Below are 22,408 nucleotides of genomic sequence, written 5' to 3'. Positions count from 1 at the left end.
ATTATAGAAGCCCGTTTCTGCCACAAAAAAAGAAAAAAAAAGTATCCATAACTCGAAATTTTGAGCCATTTTCTCGAAATTTTGACGTATTAACTCGAAATTTCGACTTAAGTCTAAATTTCGAGAAAAGTAGCTCAGTAATCTACGTGAATGACGTCATTTCCTAGTTACCCGGAAGCTGAAGCCCTCAGCTACAAATGCTACAGCTAAGCTACCAGTATTACAGCCAGTCATGAATGCACAAATTGCTGATTATTTTCAGTGTGGTTTCACAAATGATGAAATCCTTGTGTTATTAGCTGAATCACATGATGTTACTATCAGCAAACGTACTCTCGAAAGCGCCAATTTGTTGCGACCCTGTTTTGAGTGCGCATTCCACATACATTACTGATTGGCAGAGCTAACTAGAAATTTCAAGTTACTTTTCTCAAAATTTCAAGTTAATAAATCGAATTTTCAAGAAAATACGTCGAAATTTCGAGTTAATAAGTTGAAATTTTTTTGAAAGTACGTCAAAACTTTGAGTTATAGATGCTTTTTCTTTTAGTGGCGGAAACGGGCTTCCACAGATAATTGTGTTTTCCTGTTAAATTAAAAATCTCTAACAATGGTACAGACTTATAGACTGATAAGTTTTGTTGCCCAGCTTCAACATTAAGGTTATCGTGTTAGTAGCAGCTACCTGATGCATTAAGAATAACTTATCAGACAGCTAATTTGAATAAGTAATAGTTAAACAGCTCATGTTGCCATGTGCACCAGCCAGATTAGTGTTCGTGGTAACTGTTTGATATTTGAATGTTGTTTAAAAAGAAGCTTTATTTACTTCACAAAAGTCTTCATATAGACAAAGCTGTCCGTATTTATGATGCATCTGATAAAATAAAATTGCATCAATTAGAATCCAAGTATCATTTTTTTGCCAACTCTACCTTAAAAAACTAAAACAAAACATTCTGACATTTTCAGAATTTTGATTTTGAAAGGTTTGGTAAGTATCAGTTCTGGTGACCTCCATATAGTCCTATGACTGTTAAGATAACATAGGCCAGACAAAAAAGTCTAGAAAACAGGAATGCTCCAAAACACTAGCTCGTAGTGGTTTTAGCTATTTCAAAAAAAACGTCTGTTTGTATTTTTGAACATGGGCTATCTGTTCCTAAGACACTGTTGTTTTAGTGATTAGAAGTTGCTTCTAGAAGTTTCATTATTAACACTTATCAATGTTTGTCACATATGGATTTCAAATTAAAACTTTTTAAGCCTTCATTGTGAGTAGTGTGACTATACAGTATGTTCTTATAGCAGTTCGTGAAATAGTCAATTCAGTTTGATTAGGTTTTATTTATATAGCACCAAATTACAGCAGCAGTCACCCTATGGCAGGTGTAAAGACCCCCGAATAATTGAAATAAGAAAACGCCAACATCCAAATGATCCCCTTGTGCGCAAGCACTTGGAATCATTGGGAAGAAAAAACTCCCTTATGACAGGAAGAAACCTCCGGCAGAACCAGGCTCAGTGAGGTCGTGACCGGTTGGGAGGGAGGAGTCACAACCTTTAGTCTACTGATTTGTGTTCCTGAACATTAACATGATTTCCTGAGCATGACTTTTGATCAGTCTGCTCTCATATGTTCTTATTCATGTATACAAAGTGAATACTGTCAACTTGTAAAGCGCAACAAAAAGTCTGCATTTGGAGCTTGAAAATAACACCCAAGTTTGAGACACATCACTTGTAAATACACAAGAATATGTTGTTTGGTTAAGTGTAGGCATTTATCTCAGTCAGGTGTAGGCACTGAAATGGATTTTTCTAGGGTTCGGGGTTAGGTTAAGAAAAAGATCAGGGTTTGGTTCAAAATACAACACGTGCCATTTCTTCTAAAGCTTTGTTTTCTTCTTTGCCACAATGATGCCTCCCTGCTTTCTCTTAGCAAAATATAAGCTGCTGTGACAAAATATACTTCCTACCAAAATACTCTATTTACAAATTCGTGCTCGCTGACACAAAAAAACGTGGCAGTTTGTGTCCGTGAACACGGGAAAATAAATAGCTTCTTCATAAGCAGTTGATTTGAGCTTTTGTTTTTGTTGACTGAGATGTAATACACAGTATATCACATATCCTCACTAGACAGGGTGACTGGACGTTCCCGGAGTCATTGGTTAGTTGTTGTTCTGAGACAGTCCTCATTCAAAGGACCAAGTCATTTGTAATTCTTATTGTATAATGATGGTTTGAGTACACAAACCAAAGGCAGACTTGAGGGACGTGGCTTAACACTCTCTGTGAAGGCTTTTTGAGCTTAAGCAGTGATTTAAAGTGTCGTGGGACAGAGCATGTCCTGTCTGTCTTCCTCAAGCTGGCATCTTTTTGGTGTGCTTTTCTGCCAATCAGCTGATAACAACTTGGCAGGAAGCTGGACTCACTATTAGAACAGATGGTCATCTTTTTGTGTGTGTTTTTGTGCGTGTGTGTAAGGCCACAGAGATGGTGTTTATTTTGCACCAAATCAGCATATTGTGCAAACCATAAGGCAAAATTGGCTCAGCATCAAAGTACATCAAAGTGCGTGTGTGTTTGAGTGCGCGTGTCTCTTTTAAGTCAATATTCAAGAGCCATGCTTGAAATTCACCACACTACAGATGTATGCACTACCAATGAATACACACAAACATCCCCTGCTGTGAACTTTAACAATGCCCTGAGCTTTTCAAACCCAGGGGCTTTTAAAACACTCGCACAAGCACGCACATACTCATGCAAGTTTTTAATAATTGATCAGAGAGCCTGTTTGCCAGCTTTAGACAATTGCCATCCACGTGGTCACTGTGTGACTCCCCACAGCTGGCAAAGGGCACAGGTGGAAAAAAGAGAGGAGCAATCTCTTGCTCTTTGTCCGCTTTTAACACTTCATCTCCGTGTTGCTCCGACCTTTACTCCTGTCTCTAGAATGTTCTGTTTTCCTATTCCACTTTATTTCAGATTTCTTCCTTATGTAGGAAGAATTTTCTGCACGATTTGAATTCATTTTTTTGCTCTAAATCTCATATCCTAGTAATCACACACATCACATAGTTTATGTAATCAAATGGAAAGTACTTTTTTTACATTTAAATTAAATCATCAAAAATGAAATGTAGTCATTCATATGTGAATATTTTTATATATTTACAACAAATCTGGGCATGTTTGCCTAAGAATGTAAACATAAATATATCAATATATAAATCAATAACCAATTACTAAAGTCCCAGGATAAAATACTGCTATGTAATATACCAATTAAATGTAAACTGTAGAAACAATATATCACTTCCCATGACTCCATCCATCCATCCATCCATCCATTGTCATCCGCTTTGTCCGGGGCCGGGTCGCGGGGGCAGCAGCCTAAGCAAAGAGGCCCAGACCTCCCTCTCCCCAGCCACCTCCTCGAGCTTGTCCGGGGGAATACCAAGGCGTTCCCAGGCCAGCCGAGAGATATAATCTCTCCAGCGTGTCCTGGGTCTGCCCCGGGGCCTCCTCCCGGTGGGACATGCCTGGAACACCTCACCCAGGAGGCGCCCAGGGGGCATCCTTGTCAGATGCCCGAACCACCTCAGCTGGCTCCTTTCGATGTGGAGCAGCAGCTGCTCTACTCTGAGCCCCTCCCGGATGGCCGAACTTCTCACCCTATCTCTAAGGGAGAGGCCAGCCACCCTCCAGCCGATTCAAGGAGGGGGCCCATGACTCAAGAACTATAATTTCTCCTGTATTCTAAAAAGTTTGGAAAGAAAGTACTTCTGGACTTCTTTAGGTTTCACGAAGACTTTTAACTCTCAACCAAGAGGCTTCTACAGTTTGCTTTCTTTCCAGTCTCCATAAACTTCCATGACCTGCATGTCTGAGAACCTACACACAGTTTCTCTAAATATCTGTGTAGGTTCTAAATCGTTGCCAGTAGAATAGCCTGTCTGCAAACGGCGACTGCAGAGTGTCATTGTTGTTCAGTATGCTACATTGCAGATTTCCTGCAATACTTTGGCCCGAGACTCCTAATATAAACGAGGCAGCTCGACTTGTGTACCTGATTTGTGGCATAATTTGCACAGTACGGTTTCCTGGTCTGTGTCAGACTTTTCATAACCAAATCATGTTCAAGCTAGAGAGATAGCCGTAACTCCTCAATTTGTTTCGGCTGGTCATTCAGTTTGGAGCTGCCCGGTTTTGTCTCAACTTCACAGGAAATGTTGATATACTCTATTGCAAACGTTATCCAATGCGATGGGAAAATAGTGCTGTAAACAGTGTATTTTGTCACAGCCTGAAATAAATGATAGAGTATAATAAGTTTACCATCCGATATATTTCCACATATATGTCCACAAAAGATTTGTATAGCATACTGACCTTTGCCTGTGAGACATGCAGCAGCCATCACCAACTTTATCATACTACTTGAAATGTGAGTTGGATGCTGTTGACTACAATAGAAACAACAGAAATGACAGAATAATGGATTGTTGTTTATCCTACTTGAGTCAGTATTTTGTTCTTTTCAGCCTGCACAAAAACACACAAACAGAATTCACTGACATATGCCGGGTTACCAGTTTAAAATCCTTTGACAGAGAGAGAGACAGAAAAGGATAACTCTACACAGGGGTATCCAGAGATAAGTAATGGAGAGAGGTAGCAAGACTTGTTGCCATGGTGACACGCCCCATGTGTATGAGCAAGGTTTCTGAATAAATGACCTTGACAAGCCAGATGTCTATCTGCTTATTCAACTCAGAACAACACACACACACACACACACATGAAGAGACGCTGACACTCCTGATGAGATGGCTTTAAAGAAAGGCAAATGTCTGGGTGTAAAGAAAACAGACAATCGAGGCAGACATCATTATTAGAAACTGAATGCGGGAGATGTATAATGTTTTTACAGGTGAGAAAGTAAGCAGGATCAGAAGTTCTTTCAGACTTTCTTTTCTTTATACGAGAACTATGATAGTCTCCCAGAAAAGACTGTCCAATAGTCCGTTCCATTATCTACATTAGTAGAGTCATGCACTTACTATGAAGGCCAGCTTTTCTTTCCAGCTTTGTGTAAGGCAGTATAGGGCAGCTATATGCACTTTGCCATCTGATACTACAAGGATTAATTACGCTTGCTACATTCCTACAAGTATTTCATTCTTGCTGAGGGTGGTCAACAAACTTCAATGATCCGCTGACTAAACTGCAGCTTAACCGAGGGAAACGGTGGTAAATAAGGTTACTAATAAAGAACATCCTTTGCATGCCTGTTTTGATTATGGTATGTGATCTGACAACCATTTAGCTTGTCATGATTATGGACATAGCTAACGACTGCTTTGATTATGAGAAATGTTGGTCAAAACCTAAATGTTTTGACCAACATAAAATTAAGAACCTTACCATTCCTGTTTTAATCAGTTTATACTATCTTAATATGCGATCACATTTTCTTGCCCTACTTAGACATGATAAGGATGCATTATAATAAAAAAAACTATAAAATTCTTCCGTGTAATACCTTGAATAACCCTTACGATTACATATCCCAGATAGCATAACAACACTAAGTAATGTATACTGATTATTGGTTAGTGGCTAGCAAGCAGTACAGATTAAAGTCAAGGAGTACTTTTAGATCCTGCTAAGTGCTTGTTAGCCTCCCTGGTATTGGCCTTAGTATTTTAGTTTGTTTGCACTGTTTACTAAAATGTGTTTACTAAAATCACGTGAAAGAGCAGATTATTTATGGATGAGAATTAAAAAAGAGCCGCCAGGTGCTAAAAAATAAACCTTAGACTCAAACGTTAGAACAGGCTGTAATAAATACTCACAAAAAAAATGGCAGCCTTTACAACTTATGTCTAAAAATGTATAGTTTCATGCATCAGTTAAAACACTCGACTCCAGCTACATGACACGCAGCTGGAAACACTTCCCGCAAGACAAGCTGCCCGAGAATCACAGAATTTACAGAAAATGTTACATTTTTGTGATTTATATCGTTATGATAGAATTCTTATATGAGATTTTGGTCATATCGCTCAGCCCTAGTTGGTGACATACTTCCATTTCTCTAAATCTCTGCCATAAAATTTAAATGTTGGAAAGCTGTTGGCAGCAATAATAGAAAGATTCAATCAAGTGTCATTTTTCTTTGCTTGTTACAAATAACAAACACAATGGATTTCATATTAATAATGATAGCATTAGATAGCATTTCTGCTATCTAATGCCTCTGTAAGTTCTAGATGTAAACTGCATCCATCTCTTATATACACTTGGACCAGCTATGGCCTTTATAACATGATATGAAGTATTCCTTCTGTAGTTTCACAACGGTATGTTGCTCATGTAGAAAGTAATTTATAGTAAATTAGGGAGACAAAAACACTTTCCTTTATTGTAAATCATGTTAGAGCAAAAGCAAAACCAAGAAACAATAATATAACACGTCTGTGGCAGCAATTCAGTAGAGCAGTACTGTAGACGCATTGAAATGAAAGAATAAAAACAGGATCAGTGTGTTTCTCTTCACCTTATACTCCCAATCTACATTTTTCCCCTTTGTTCCACTTTTTCCCCAATGCTTTTTTATTTTTGTCTCTTCAGACATTCCTTTTCATTCCTGACCCTTTCACCTACTGACATTTGATGAAGTGAAACCCTAAGGATTTTCACTTGCTTTCTACTTTGTCTCACTTACTTCTGTCACTCGGTTCATTTTATCATTTGGACTTTACTAAATGCCTCCTTGCACACTCCTCTGTCTTCCACCATAAATCTATGAAACATTTGCATTTTAGTCTTACAGCGCCTAAAGCAGCTCAGGGATAAAGTAAACATTCATTACAGAGAAAGAAGGAAAACAAAATGCTAAAGATAAATCAAGACTAAAAAAAGAGAAAGGAAGACTAAAAAAAATTCATTTGGTTTGCCTAAGCCTTTTGGCAGAGTTTTCATTTCAGTCTTATTCTTCATTTCACACCTCTCTGTTTCGGCTTTTACTTAAAGTCATACTTCAGAAGGCATTTGCATTCACAAAGAGACACCTGTGACATCTCACGTGCAAATTAAGAACAGTAATCCTTCTAGGACAGAGTACTCTGACATAACATCCCATATGGAAAAGATATATATAAATCTTATAAAGTTTGTATCTGTCTTGTGTGAAACTTGTATGAAAAGCATGAAAAGTGTGAAAACAGATATAAGATCCCTTGAAAAATTATATAATGAAACTTGTATGTTTTGGATACTTACTAAAACAATGTATGAAAGTAATGCGAAAGTGGCCACTTTCATGAGTAATCACATATAAGTTTTTACTATTTCTTTTCCGTATGGGATGCAATGTTACATGCTAACATATTAACATGCTACTTTATCTTCCGACTGCAAGTTCAGTTCTCATGGCTTTTTCATATTTTCTTTTCTTTACGTATTTTTTTAAATACGTATTTATGAATTTAAATTCATAAACGTGTGCATTTGCTTCAGAGAGCCAGTGATGTGATTGTGCAGCAATGCTTCTGATCATGTTCAGGCTGTTGTTGAGCTTTGTTGAAATTAAAAATGCATGTCAATAATTAAAAATGCATTGGTTAAAAAAAAAAGGGAGGGGGGGGGGTGCATGCATCTATGACATCAGAAAGGTGCTGTTTGGTCATTTATCCACCGTGAGTTTGTGTGGCTTGATTGAGCATGCATAAAGACATGTAGGACGGCAGTGTTTTAAGCCTTCCTGCTGAACTGAACCATGTTAAGTTGTGTCAGATGTGTGTATTAACACTTGGGAAATGCAAATGGCGCTGTGTAAGTATTAAGTTGGTCCAGCTTTACCTGCCGTGTCACATCAGATACTTTGCACAAACAGCAGCACACATCCAGCGATTGTTAATATCTATATGTAAAAAAAGAAAGAAAAAAAACCCCAGAACAGATTTATTATTAACCACAATTCTTTTGCTTTTCGTATTCACCCACCAAAAAATGCCGTTATGTTCACCATGTTCACGGTTTTGTTTCAAGTGTCACGTTCAGTGTACACCACACGTACGGGACTTAATGGTCACAAAAGTTTGTAACTGCAGTGGAATTTCTTTTTATGCATTGGCTGCTTTTTCTTTCATCTTCAGTCCAGTCCTTGTATTTGGCTATTTTCAGAAGAATGCTTTTCGTTTGTTTGTTTGTTAGTTGGTTTGGACACGTAACATTAACCTATGAATCATTTGAATATAAAGCGACCAACTATTAACAGAAAAGAACCAAAGAAATTATTTTAAATTGTATCTTCAGTATCTTTGTTACTAGTATTCTGTCACAAAAACACACAATTTTTCTCATTTTCTTTATTCAAGCTATGAAAAATGCAAAAAAGCGAATAGTTTCACTGAGATAAAACTGTATTTTTGCACCAACAAGATTCTTTGTTATTTGCTACCAGAATCCTGGTAAGAGTAAAAGTAAGAAAACATAATTCCAAACAGTAGCTAAAAAACCAACAACCCCTCGGCCCCCAGATACTTTTAAGCCTTCTTGCTTCCTCATGCATACTTTCTAGTTCTGTTAAACAAGGCCACTAACTCTGCAGCCAATATTAAACTGGCACTGACTCTGAAGTCCCGTGTCCGTATCTCTATGCTGCCTCCAGCAGTATTTGAAACCTTGAGATGAGAGCGCGTTGCCAAGGTGGACTGCAAAATTTCCACAGCACGTATCCAAGCTGAATAAGAATAATTATTATCTGGTCAGCAAGAGCCAACTCTGGATACATAAAAATTGGATAAAGTAGGGTATCATCCTTAAAAATTCCCACACTACGTGTTTCATGTCATGTCTGACCCATATTAAAAAGAGCTAGAGAAGAAAACGATAATCCAGTTTTCAGTTAATCAGCACAACATGATTCTGTGTCACTGTGCACAAAATGTTTTTGTGTATCTTGTCAGAACAAACTATTTTGCAGCTATCCCCAGAAAATCCCCTTCTGTGCTGTGTCAACCTCATAGTACCAATAATAACTCTGCTGGCACGCCTGCTTTCTAATACAAAGTTTACCAAATGTGTCACGATCAAGGCAAACAAAAATGCACAGAAGCGCGATGCAAACCAACTTAGAGTTTGTTGTTCTTTACTCTGAGTCACACGTTGGTTTTTATGTGTTTTCCCCGCAGCTTGTCCTCAGGGCACCTTTAAGTCATTCCAGGGGCCAGGACTGTGTCAGCAATGTCCGCCCAATAGCCGCTCCACTATCGAAGCTGCCACCCTCTGTGGTTGTCGGAATGGCTATTACCGAGGAGACATGGACAAACCGGAGGACCTGTGTACCAGTGAGTCAGCCTTTTTTTCTCCCCATCAGACACAATAGATAAATCTTTCAATACGAGCTTCAAGATGACCAACACATGTTTGCGAAAGGCAGGATTTTGGATGAAGCAACCAATAGCTGACATACTCGAGCGTATCAGTGGTTGACACCATCGACAGTCCAATATTTCATCATTAAGTTAAAGGCCAACATCTGCTTTGATTTATCATTGCGCCCCTAATTCTCTGTGCCTCGTTCAGAGCGCTGTAGCATCCCTGTCCTCATTAGGGGATTTGGGGAGCGGTAAGTAATAATGCTGCCACATTCCTCGGGCTTTCCATTGAAGTGAATATGTGTTTAGTGTGTTGAAGAGGCTATATTGCTATGCAAGATGAGGCACAGAGAGTTTGAAAAATGGAGCTCTCAATTCCTCAGAGAGATGGTGTAAGTAGGTTGAGACATGAATCATTTTGGAGTGCATGCAGTTAGTCTGTGTGTGTGTGAGTGTGTACCTGTGTGCTTGTACATGTCCAGGTGACCTGAATACAGCTTTATGTTTTGGGGCGGGGGGTTAAAAAGCACTGGTTCATTCATAGTCTGGCCATATTTTGCTGTCACAGAGTCGTGAATGAATTTGCAATGCTGCGTCAGAAAAGCAGAACAAATGTTGACGGTGAATATTGCTGATCGGCCCCACATTTTGCGTTATTTTCTTATGCACTGGCTGTCACATCTGCATTCCTTTTGTATGTTCGTCATTTCATATATTTGAGGAATTGGCGCTTTGCTCTGGTTTACACTAATCAAATCAAACTCAGAAACTGGACATCTTTTCAGTCGCCGTCCTGCATCAACAGTGTTAAATTCTTGTGACTGACAGAATTTCTTGACCTTTTTTTTAATCCTCTGCAGTCAGTAGAGTTCACTAAAAAAATGCTGAACACAAGCTTTAGTTGAGTCTGCAACTAAGCCTCATATGTTAGCGGCATAACAGCAGGCAAGCAATACAAAAAACCATCAGTCTTATAACTTCATGTGTGGAAGAATAAATGTTTGCCAGGTATGAGTCAATCTTTTCTTTTTTAATGAGTGGCGGTGCATAAGGTCGGCAATTAGTAAGACCCTCTTACAAAGTGCTAAGAGCGGGTTTTCTGGACTGAAAATAAACAGCTGTATAATAATGGCTGTCTCTTTGCTCACCTCTGGGATTCTCCCAGCACAGTTGTCATTTATACAAAAAGTCCCACGACGATCACTCAGACTATTTTGTGGTTTCACCACCATGGATCTTACACAGACAGCAAACATCAATTTGCTGATGAAAGCTCGGTTTGTGGATCCCAGTCAGGCACTCAATAGCTTTTCAGTGAATGGACCCACAGTATCCACACCTCATCCTAACCTCCACATATCACATTAGGTCAGGAGTGCAACCACCATACTTTCTTTTTTCCCCCTTTCTTTTTCTAATGGTTTTGATGTTCACAGATTTACATACTCTGAATTCATTGACCGGGGTCAGACTGTCAAGTCTGAGTTCCACGGTAAGTCCTGAGACAGCAAAGAGAAAATTTGTTGAACATCCTGAACTGTAGTGAACCAAGCTTGTGGTTGTTGTCCTGCAAAATCCAGTCAGCTTCAGGCTGATCAGACAGCGTGGCTCAGTACACTCAAGATTTCATGTCGCAATTCTTTACTCTTCTTTATGAGTAATAAAAACAGGCAAACGCCCTTGTCTCAGCTGATTCACAGAGGATACAGTAAACTTCAGATTAGCAGGGTTAGGGGTTCCAGGCCTGCTCTTCCGGTTTTTCTGGTACAGGTTGATCATTTTGTCTAAACGCCGTTAAGAATGCTGAATGAGAGCTGCTCTGCTCTTTCTATCCTTGAGACTGAACATTGGTATGTATACCTAGTATCCTGTAACCCTGTTTATCGGTTTGTTCTAATGGCATCTTGTTTTCATTGCTGACCTGGATATTTATATGTCTACCTCATGGAGGATGCTCTTTTTACAGCTTCTTCCTTTATGCTGGAAATCCTTCTGTGATCATCCACACCATTGCCTTCTGTATTAATCCAATCTGTCTTATGTTTCCATCCACACCAGTATGTTCTTTATTTTCTGCTAAATTTTCTGTGCTGTTGATTTGTCTACTCTTAGTGTTCAACTTCCCTATGACGTTTTTTTTTTTTTTAGGATTACCTGATTTACTTGCATTGAAAACCTTGAAATTGAAACCACTTGTGGGTTCAGTCAACACCTCAAACTCATTGTTGTGCTCCTCAAACCATTCCTGGTTCCTGATGATAGAACCCGAGGTTTCCCAGGAAAACATTGGCCAAATCACACTGTCTCCTCCCCATAGTGAATCCTAGTTCCACGTGTTCCCCAGGTAAGCTCCACAGACACCCACAACAGAAAGAAAATGTGATTCAGCAGACCACGTCTGATGCTCACACCCCCATTGTTGGTGTCTTTGATGGTGGACAAGGTCAGCATGGGCACCTTGACTGGTCTGTGCCTATGCAGCCCCAGACACAAACCTTTTTGGAAATGCTGTGACACCATCACCTAGACTCCATCATTTTGCCACCGTTTGTCAAACTCACTCAAATGCTGATGCCTGCTAATTTTTCCAGCTTCTAACACATTGACTTTGAGGACAAAATGTTTACTTGCTCCTTAATATACCCCACCCACAAACAGGTGCCAGGATGAAGAGATAACCTGTGTTATTCACTTCATATGTCAGTGTTCAAAATGTAATGCCTGAACTAGGGCTGGGCGATATACGATATATATCTCGATATTTTTTTAAGCCATAAAGTAAGAACAAAGAGAGCTCTTAGTCAAAGCTGTGTCCCAGATCTCACACAGGCACTTTTATTAACATACAGCGTTAATAAAACTCGTTAACGCATTGACGCTGTGCAGTCCAACGCACGGGGCGATCCGCGCTAATTCGTTAACGGAGATTTGCTGCGTTAATGCAGTTATGGCGTTAACGTCATTTTAACGAGATTAAGTCTGACAGCACTACAATAGTAATCTCCCAATGGTTTCTTTTTACCGACCAGCTCCTCTTTGATAGCCGTGTCCATCTTGTCGTCGCCTGCAGGTGAAGCGATGGCGGAGGGGGAGTTGTGTTCAGTGAAGGAGCGAGGCGAGGCAGAGTAACGTTTGCGTAGAGACAAAAGTGGACGAAAGAGAGGCAAATTATTGGCTCCACAAGTATAATTATAACGTAACGTAGACTATATCGATATAAACGATATTATCACATCTCATATCTCGTATAAAAATATATCGATATATTTAAAAACTCGATATATCGCCCAGTCCTAGCCTGAACGTTGTACACAGCAAAGCAAATAGTCATTGTTTATTTAACACTAGTTACACAGGTTGGGTGTTTTAAAGTCGATGTAGTAATTGCATTGAAAGTTTACTGAAATAAAATGACAGAGAAAATGTTCAAAAATGACTTTGTCACAATAAATATGGAGCGGCTGATGTGGTTAACCTATTCTGACAACAGAGCAACCACATGAAAGCCATCACAACAGTGGCAGCAAACTCAAACTGATGCAGACAGAAGAGAAAAAAAGTCGACTTTTTATGTGAAAAGGTGTCAGATGTCAACCTAGTCAGCCTACACAGCTCTGTGAATTACCTGGGTACTTTCAATTCAAGGGCAAAAACAAACTGAGTTACAAGTTTGTTTGTTTTCTTTCAAGCACAAGAGCCACGAGAACAAGGAGTGAAAAAAGTTCAAAAACAGTGGGATGGAAGTTTAATATAGGAAAGAGCTGCAGTTTATTTGGATTTGGCATGAACTCAATCAGATATAAAATCTGACCAGTGAGATGGAAGAGTGAATGTGTGCTGTGTGGATAGTTGCCTGACAGAAAATCATTTCTTCAGCACGCCTCATGGGCTGCAAAGGTATGGAGGAGTGTGTGTGTCTTTACCCTGTGTGCATATGTAGAGGTTTTCTGTTTGTGGTATTTTTGTGTACAGGTCAGAGCAATATTGTGTAAGCCATTTACAAAACTGTGAAAAAGAACGCGGCTGTAAACAGCAGCACAGATTGTGTCTCTAAGTCTTTTGGAACACTGTCTCTTGTTGCAACAGTAAAACTGGAACTGGAAAATTTATAATGTGATTATCGCCTCGCTTCTTACTTTTCTGCATTTGAATGTGTGCTTGCTGTGAACTCTGAGTGTCAGACACTTTAAAATAATTTGTATTTGTGCTATTTAGATAAAAAAGTAAAATGGAGTGAACGCCTGTGCCAACACACTGTGTTTGTCTCTAATAATCAAAGCCCAGACGGGTCTTCTCTTTCCTGCTCTCTCAGTAGAAATGTTTATAAGATGGTGCTTCTTAGATTTTCAGCCCCCCTACTGATTGTTAGCACTTTGATTTCTGCCTCTGAGTGTCTCTTTGAGAAAAGCGCACATGCACATATTCCACAGGGCCTTCTCGGCTGTTTCTAATGACTCTGTGATTTACCATATGCCAAGGTTGAATATCCATTTCATCTCAACTGCTCTTGTTTGGCGTGTGCACTGCAGTGTCTGTGATGTGTGCGAGCAATCAAAGAGACGTGCACCCAGTAGGTTTAACCTTGTGAAAACCCTGGTTGTGTACCCTAAAAGCCCTTAGCTGTTCCTCAGATCACAGAGAAGAGCTAAGAGAAAAGAGAGCGAACCGGCAAGAGAGAAAAGAGATGCAGATTCCCTACTGGCGCTGAGCTATTGGGTCACTTTTTGAACATTGTAGACACTGTTGGCTGAAGTGCAAACTTCCGACTGGGAACTGCACTTGTCAACTTTCCATGTCAGCAAGCAGCCTTGACAGTTTCTACAACCCTCTCAGTATTATACAAGCGGATGCCAATTAAGATAAAGTATTCGACTGCACTGCAGTTGCAGTATGTGAGAACATCAGATGCCCAGAATGGGTAAGAAAGGCACCTAACTTTTATTTTAATTGTCACTGAGTTTAAGAATACTTCCTTGATGATTATTCACATGAATATTAGAGCCCATGAACCCATTTGTTGAGCAGATCAATGATAATTATTTATTCAATGATCAAAACAAAGACCTGATTATGAAACTGTGTCCATCTCCATTTCTTCTTATCTTTTTGTTTGAGTTATTTTTTTGTGGTTTGGGTTTGCACATACAACACATGTCATGCATTTGTCAGTGCATGACAAATGCATGGATTACTTGATATCACTGATGTGGATAAATAGTTTAATCAATCATTGCTCATCCTTATTCAGTTGGTAACATTATTCTGTGTTCTTAGGAAAGTTTGAGTAAGTATAATGTTGTTGGATTGGTGGATCCCATATTGATGATTTACATTTTTCTCTCGCTTGCTGCACTCATGGGAATTGGTGGCAGTGATTGTGCGTGATTCTGGTAAGTTTTGTAAATTTTGTCAAAGGCGAGGCCATTGGAAGACTGACAGTTTTAGCCTTCAGAGTTGTGGGAAGGAGGAAGTGTGTACGGGGGCGAGCTGCTGAAACGTTGAACATCTTGGATTGTGAGATGAAATCTCAGGTCTCAAAATGTGAGCTGGACTTTTATTTACCGTTTATCACCTATGGGTGATAAACGGTAAATAAGAGTCTTCCAAGCATTTCTCACAAGCGTGGCGAGAAAGTAGGCATCAAGATATTGTGAGACACAGGTGTCTTTGACTCCTTTATTTTAGTTTGACTTCTTTATTTTAGCATCAGTGTTGCCGCCATTGGGTGAGACATTTGTGTGTGCATATATATCTGCATTGAGTGTAGGGCTGAAGGTTCTCTCTGGAAGCCAAGTATGGGCTGTTGTTCTTACACCTGTTAGTGTTGTGCATGTCCCAAATGAAGCAGTGAAACAGTGTGGAGCAAATGAAGCAGTATTTCCTGATGTGCTCAGTGTTCAGCAATAAGCCAAGCACAGTTAGCTAACAGGTGCTTAAAAGATGGGGACTTGTAGGGTTCTGAGTTAGTGTTGCCTCAGGTCCCTTGGTATTTCTGTCTGGTGAAAGAATCACCACCTCTTTATGGTTATTACATGATAAGGTGCACAAATCCATTTGGAGTTGCAACAGGAAGTGCATCTGGCATACAAAATCTGACAAATCAAATAAGCGATGTTTCCCTCTGCAGCGAATCCTTGTGATCAGTGAAACTACTAAAAGTAGTGGCTTAGTAGTGCAGTGGTTTACATATTCCAACAAAGCATTTCTGAGTTTGTGTGATGTGGTTCTGCTTGGTCTACAGAGACCATGTGCTTTGTAAATGTGTATACCTTTAAGTTTTTATACAAAAAAATAGGATGTTAACTTAAAAAAAAAAAGTGTAATTCAAACACAAGTTTAAGGACTATCGAAATTAAGCAGAGCAATGGTGAAGTGCTGGTGGAATTGAACTCTCTGTGGAAGAAATGGGCAGTCTCTGGCCCACAGTTTAGCAATTTTGTCTGGCAGCTGGTCCAGGGTCTCCACTGTGAGTCTCATCTGCAAATTGGGAGTCAAGTTCTTCAGACTAAATGAGGAGCAGACTTTAATCATGTTATTGTATTTACTATATCATTATTCATTGTTGTTGGGGTAAGCACAGAGTAGCAGCAGTGCAACCCATCTGTGGCCTCTGCAAACTGAAGTCCCAGAATAAATTCCAGGGACATGATGGAGGTGATTGTAATTGTCACAATTGCTATTGATATTGACAGTTTGGATAACTATGATTTATCGTACTGCTGAGAAACCCCTCAGAAACTTTGGAGGTTTGTGTGACTGTGCAAATATCCAGTACATCTCTGATAGTTTCTCTATCAGAGATGTTTCATCTACTTACCATTGTGGAGCTGAGAGACCCAAAGTCGGTGACTTTGAATCTGTAAAGGTCTTGGTGATGGCTGACTAACATCACATTTTAGAAGTTTAGGTCATGGGTTTCAACAAGTGATATAACATCGTCAAACTCTTCATTCCTTACATAATAAACAATAAGAATGGATGATAACAGTGCTTTAAAAACTAACTTGGTGGAATAAAAAGTAAAGCAGTTCAGAGAAACAGAAGTGTGTTCAGCTTTCAGTACTGAAACGTGAACGTTGTGATAAAACCATTCTGGCATCCTGAGAAAGTTCTACATTTCATTACTTTAAAACATCACAAGTCCAGGCTCTGAATAGATTTAGATGATGAATAAAGCTTACAACTGAGATTGATTTAACGAGACCTAAAAAGTGAAGGGATTCTGAATTTAAATATTGTAGAGAAGAAAAACGTTTCAGTGCAGAACTATATTTGATTAAATGTGTTCATTAAACACAGTAATAATATTATAAATGAACCAAAGTACTGATTTTAGAGCTGATTCAAACATGTTAAGTTCAATTCACCACAATTAACAGCTGAAGGTGCTCAAGCTTAACATGTCTGCAGCTCTTTAGTCTTACATTAATGGTGTTTTCGCACTTGGCCTTGTTTTTGACATCAAGAAGAAAAGAAATGTCAGCATTTTTTTTTTTTTAAATTGGAACACAACCAAATTCAGACCCTATCTGAGTCCCCAGTTTTATTTCCGTAATCATTGTGAACATATGCTGCTCTCTTTCTTTCCTACTTTCTTTATTTCACTGATCAATGTCTGATAAATGGGATTTAGCCTTTTTTGGTTGCCTTGGCTAAATTAGTTATTAGTACCTGTTCCCCCCAGCTGGATGGGGAGATATATTTATCATTAATTAATTTCCAAGACCAACCCCAATGTTTTTAAAAACCTCAGCTGTTAGGTTAGTAAATTATCTTATGATGTTTTTCACCATTTTACACATAACAAAAGCTTTAAAACAAAACTGCAAAGTTTACATGTGCAATAAAGAACCAGAAAAATGTGAAAGTGTACCTGTTCTACGATCTTATTTGTTTATCTGATATCCATCCACTAATTATAGTTTACAACAGGGAGGTATTCTATCACGTACGTGACAAATGGTAACATTATTTGGTGCTTCCAAATATTATTCACAATTGGTTTCATAGTTTGTATACATACTGGTAGTATATAAACACCCATGCTCGGTGCAGTGTGGCGGGTAGAAGATTTTCCGGTGGGGGGGGGTGGGATTAATTATGCATTCATAGCATGTGGGAGAAAAAAACTCACAGTGGATTATGTGCAGACAGCTTAATATTTCCATGGCAACGTATACTCAGTGGTTACGATAAAACCATTTTAACCATGGAAAAACTCACAATGCATTGAGTATATTTGATAAATCGCCCACCCCTAATTTTAAGAATGGTAGGGCTCTTGCATTTTTATTTCCTTATTTTACCTAAAAAGGCACAAACTTTACTATTGGTTCAAGTTTTGAAATCATAGACAATATTGTGTAAAACTAAGGAAAACACATAATGTTAAATCTAATATCCCATATCAACAAACAACAAATTTCAGTTATTTATTTAGTATGGTTATCAACTGTTTCAAACACACGCACACACACATGGTAACACACACACACACACACAACACAACACACACACACACACACACACACACACACACACACACACACACACACACAGACAGACAGACAGACAGACAGACAGACAAATTCTTCCATGTAAACAGGTGACATTCCCTCTCACTCGTTATTTTTCTTTCCAGGTGTCCCTTCAGCTCCTCGCAATGTGGTCTCAGTGGTCAACCAGACATCGGTGATGTTGGAGTGGCACTCACCACGTGACACTGGACACCGCGACGACTTGTCATATAATTTGTTGTGTCGCCGATGCCACAGCAATGAGCGTCGGGCTTGTCAGCCATGTGATGACAGCGTGGTGTTTGTCCCAGGCAAACAGGCGTTAAAGGAAACAAGGGTTGAGATCAGCAAGCTGCGGGCCCACACGTCGTACACCTTTGACATACAGGTTTGTCCACAGACGGAGGGCTGCCTCCCTTTTTCATGCTTTGTTTGTGCTGTGAAGAGATTTGTTGAGTGTTTACAACAGTGAAAAATCTATTTTGTGTATATCAAACAGGCACTTCGTGTAGGCCTAGACTCATTGTCAGTTAGTGGGAGTTGCATTCATGCTGGATTTGCAGCAGTTGCGGTGGACTCCAGAGGTGTACTAAAAACAGCAAAAATGCATCAAAGAAATTTTCATGCATAGTTCCAACACTCTCCCCAAAATGCCACTATTTAGCAATTTATTGGCCACATGACTCATGCGCCTCATCACACGAGCCAATGTGTCAAAAAAGGAGTTGACTCTGTTTATTAAGGCACACTGCCACTAGATTTAAATACGTGGGACTGTCCACCATTTCGTTTCAGAACTCAAGAAGCTTCTGGGATAAGAGATTAAACATCTTCAAGAAACTTAAAGAATCCAGTCACTTTCTTTCCAAGCTCCTTAGAATACCATGACATGGATGACTGAGAACCTACACAGACATTTCACAGCAAATGTGATGTTGATATTTACTGTATTTTAGTTGTATTTTTTTGTCCACTGTCAAGAACAGCAAAAGTTAGTACTTAAAAAAAGTAGTTATGCTTATTACCCACTTTAAAAACAACCTTGCTGTCAGCTATTTTTTGAAATGCAAATAGTAACCATAATGCTCAAGGTTACTGAGGCTACATAGATGCTTGCTGACATGCAGGCTTTTATGCACAATCTGCAGTTATAACTCTCAACTTACAGGGTCACCCTGAAGTCTATAAAACCAGTACAATTGTGTCCCTTCAATCTTCTGCCATCTGCCTCATTTCCCATACACGTGTAAGTCTAAAATCAAGGCCAGTGGTATTAGAATTCAGTTCAATGAGTTCAATGACTCTACTAACTAGAGGTGGCTATTTTTTAAAAAATAGAATCCAATCCCTGACTATATGAATAGTGTGGCCCATCTGTTGCGGGATGAATATGTCAATATTGATGAACGATAAATTTAGTCATTAAATCAATGTGCCCATATGTCTACTCGTCTTTTCCTCCCATGCATTGAAATTTTTCCCCGTTATCATGAGAAACAGGGAGCATACGGGGGGGGGAAGCTGTACTGTTTGGTGGGAGCACCTACTACTAGAGGTGGGCAAGCATTGGTACTATCGATACTAATCCATTAGGTACCAACCGGATCAATACAACACGATAGGATTGATATTTTGTATCTGTCCTCTAAGTTCAATATGTAGTCCACTGAATTGTTTTAAATAAAAATTCATTAGAAATTCTTCTCTTGGATTTTGTTTCTGGGATCTGCTGGAACCACTCACCTAGCTTGTGGGTCACTGCACCGAGTGCTCTGATTACCCCTGGGACCACTGTTACTTTCACACTCCACATCTTCTTGAGTTCTTCTCTTAGCCCTTGATACGTCTGTTCCTTTGTTCCTTTTTCCTGATGTTGTTATCATTTGGTATAGCTAATTGAGCCTGCACCTGGTGTCTTGCCTGGCAGGATAGACCCCAGCCTCCAGGGATCTTGTACTTAGATCTTGTTCCTGTGCTGCCATGATCAGTTCCTCTGTGCAGTCTTTCAGACCAGCTTTGTCCAGCCACTAGTAGGATTTCTGAATGTTAGCTACTTCCTCTATCTGCCAGTGGTACATACCGTGCATGGGCCTGTCCTTCCATGGCTCCTCCTCTCCTTTCTTGGGTTTCGTTTACCTGAGGTATTCACTAAGCACGCAGTCGGTTGTGGACATCTTTCTGATTTACTCATGGATGTTTGTTGTCTCATTCTGGACAGTGGTTCTGACAACTGTCCTTGGTCCTTCTTCCTTTCACTTAGCATGCAGTCTCAGGGTGCAGGATTTTGGGTGAAAACCATGCATAGTCAGGAGCTTCCTTGTTTCGATGTCAGTGGCTTCTATGTTCTCCTTTGGCCAGAAGGGTTCTTGATCATGGGCAGGGCGTAGGTGCTGATTGCCCAGGTATTGTTTTTTCCATTCAGCTGACTCCCCAGGACTTGCCTTACCCTCTGCAGGTATTTGGTGTTTGCCGCTTTTTAGCGACCTCTTCGTGGTTCCCATTTCCCTGTGGGTAGTGCAATCCTCACAGTTCTGACTATCTTCCCTCTCTTTGTTACCATCGAACTACACTTCTCCAGTCCGATTGACATTCCAATGTCGTTGCAGTGAATCAATGTCTTCTTCACTCTTGGCATACAGCTTGATGTCATCCATGTAGAGGAGGCAGCTAACAATTGCTTTATTCCTTAGTCTGGCTCTGTAGCCAGTCTTGTTAATGATCCTAATGAGGGGGATCAGGCCTATCCAGAACAACTATAGGGAAAGGCCATCTCCTTGGTAAACCCTGCACTTGATGGTGACATGTCCAGTTGGATAGTATTATTCGCCACATCCCCATTAAGTTCCTGTTGAAGGTGCTACGGGTCCTGTTGATCTTGTGTAGTTCTAGATATTCCAGGATCTGGAGCTGGTCTTTCAGCTGGTCTTTCAGTCTCGGTCTCTGGTATTTCTTGGTCTCTGCCAATTCCTTTCTGTGCCCTGCTCATGTGTTGAGCAATGTCCTTGTTCATATTAGTCGCTATGATGCCTGACATCATGTGGTACTGAGGCAGGTTATTGATTGGATGGGCACGGTTCTTTCTGGGGATCCTTGGGGATCAGGACTCCCTGGCCTTCATTTAGTCATATTGGGTATCTCTTGTCGATTAGCAGTTGGTTCATTTGTGCTACCAGACGTTCATGGAGTGAACTCAGCTTTTTCAGCCAGTGAGCTTGAATTATGTTGGGGCCTGGTGTTGTCCAATACTTCATACTGGAGACCCTTTCTTTGATGTCTGCCGCTGTGATGATTACTGGATCCTATTCAGGGAGATTGCTGTGGTTGTGCTGTGGGTTGCGTTCTTCTCCCATATGCTCTTCCAGTATTGCTCTGTCTTCAGTCTTCGTGGGGCTATTCTTACATAGCCATAACAAGACTGGAGGTGGGTCAGTGTCGCACTGTTTCCTTGGTTTATTCTCCTGATTTCCATCTCTCTGGTATTCCCGTTCAAGCGAGTGGTGACAGTCTAGGGAGGCTTACTGGATACAGACGCCCTGGTCAGGCATTGAACCTCTGAAGTTCAAAAGACGTGTAGTGTTACTAATGTGTGCTAGCTACCATTTTCCAGGGCCAGATCAAATGTGCACATTTACCCAAACTACACACGGTAATTACTTCTAATTCGCTCACTTCCAAATTTGCCTTTCTACACAACTTAATTAGTTCTGATTGGATCTCGTCTGTCCTGAATATTTTCATATTATGTTCTTTTGTTGACGAAAGTGTTGGCTCATGTAATCATAGTTTTTGTCCTTGTGCATTAGTTTGTTGTTTGATATTGTCTTGTTTTAAGCAAAGAAAAAAGGTTGTTGACGAAAACTATGACGTAAATTAACACTGGTTTTACCACAATTCAACCATGCATGAAAACGTACTAACTACTCTAATAACACAAAGTTTTGAGGCAAAGTAAGATGTGCCTTTTATAGTCTTGATAGGAGGTACTATTTGATTAAGGGACACAGAATAAATAGAGCTTGGAGTAAGTCATTAGTAATTGCCAGCCTTTATTTGCTATGACTGAAGACATTGTTCAACCATCAAAATGATTAGTTGAGCTCATGACAAATATAATATGTGGCAGCTAATTAGATGGTCTTTAAAAAGCACTCCCAACCTGTTAATTGTGTCTCAGTGTTGGTGAGATGAAACACATTTGGAGATCTTAAAGCTTCACAAAGAGACTAGCAGAATTTTTATTCCCTGATATTAAACTAGCTTCTTGTTTCTGATACCTAACTGACTACTAAACCACAGCAAGTGCCCAATAACAGATTTAACAGCTGTAACTGGGAGAGCTGGGTCTCTGTATTTTTGTGCATGTTAAAGTTGAAATGACGCAGATACTGCATACACAAGAAAAGAGTGTGTCAGATGTTTTTTAAGCCTCTAAATAATTTACATCCATCTATTTTTCTTCCGCTTATCTAATTCTGATTCGTTGGGGTGGATGGGCCG

At 39.7% G+C, this 22,408-nt stretch overlaps 1 protein-coding gene across 1 annotated transcript in view; it reads left to right on the top strand.

The window, feature by feature from the left end:
• Positions 1–22,408, top strand: part of LOC102291616 (ephrin type-B receptor 1) — a 144,480-nt gene that overhangs the window by 45,356 nt on the left and 76,716 nt on the right. Inside the window, exons 6-7 of the mRNA XM_042220673.1 lie at positions 9,210–9,365; positions 18,037–18,299. Of these exons, the coding sequence (XP_042076607.1) occupies positions 9,210–9,365; positions 18,037–18,299 (419 nt within the window). The remainder of the gene's footprint in view (positions 1–9,209; positions 9,366–18,036; positions 18,300–22,408) is intronic.

The sequence above is a fragment of the Haplochromis burtoni genome, unplaced genomic scaffold (assembly GCF_018398535.1).
Source record: "Haplochromis burtoni strain Fernald_Lab_line unplaced genomic scaffold, NCSU_Asbu1 Contig_53, whole genome shotgun sequence".
In the NCBI taxonomy this organism is placed as follows: Eukaryota; Metazoa; Chordata; class Actinopteri; order Cichliformes; family Cichlidae; genus Haplochromis; species Haplochromis burtoni.
The sequence above is the reverse complement of the archived record's forward strand: the minus strand, read 5'-3'. Positions and strand labels throughout refer to the sequence as shown.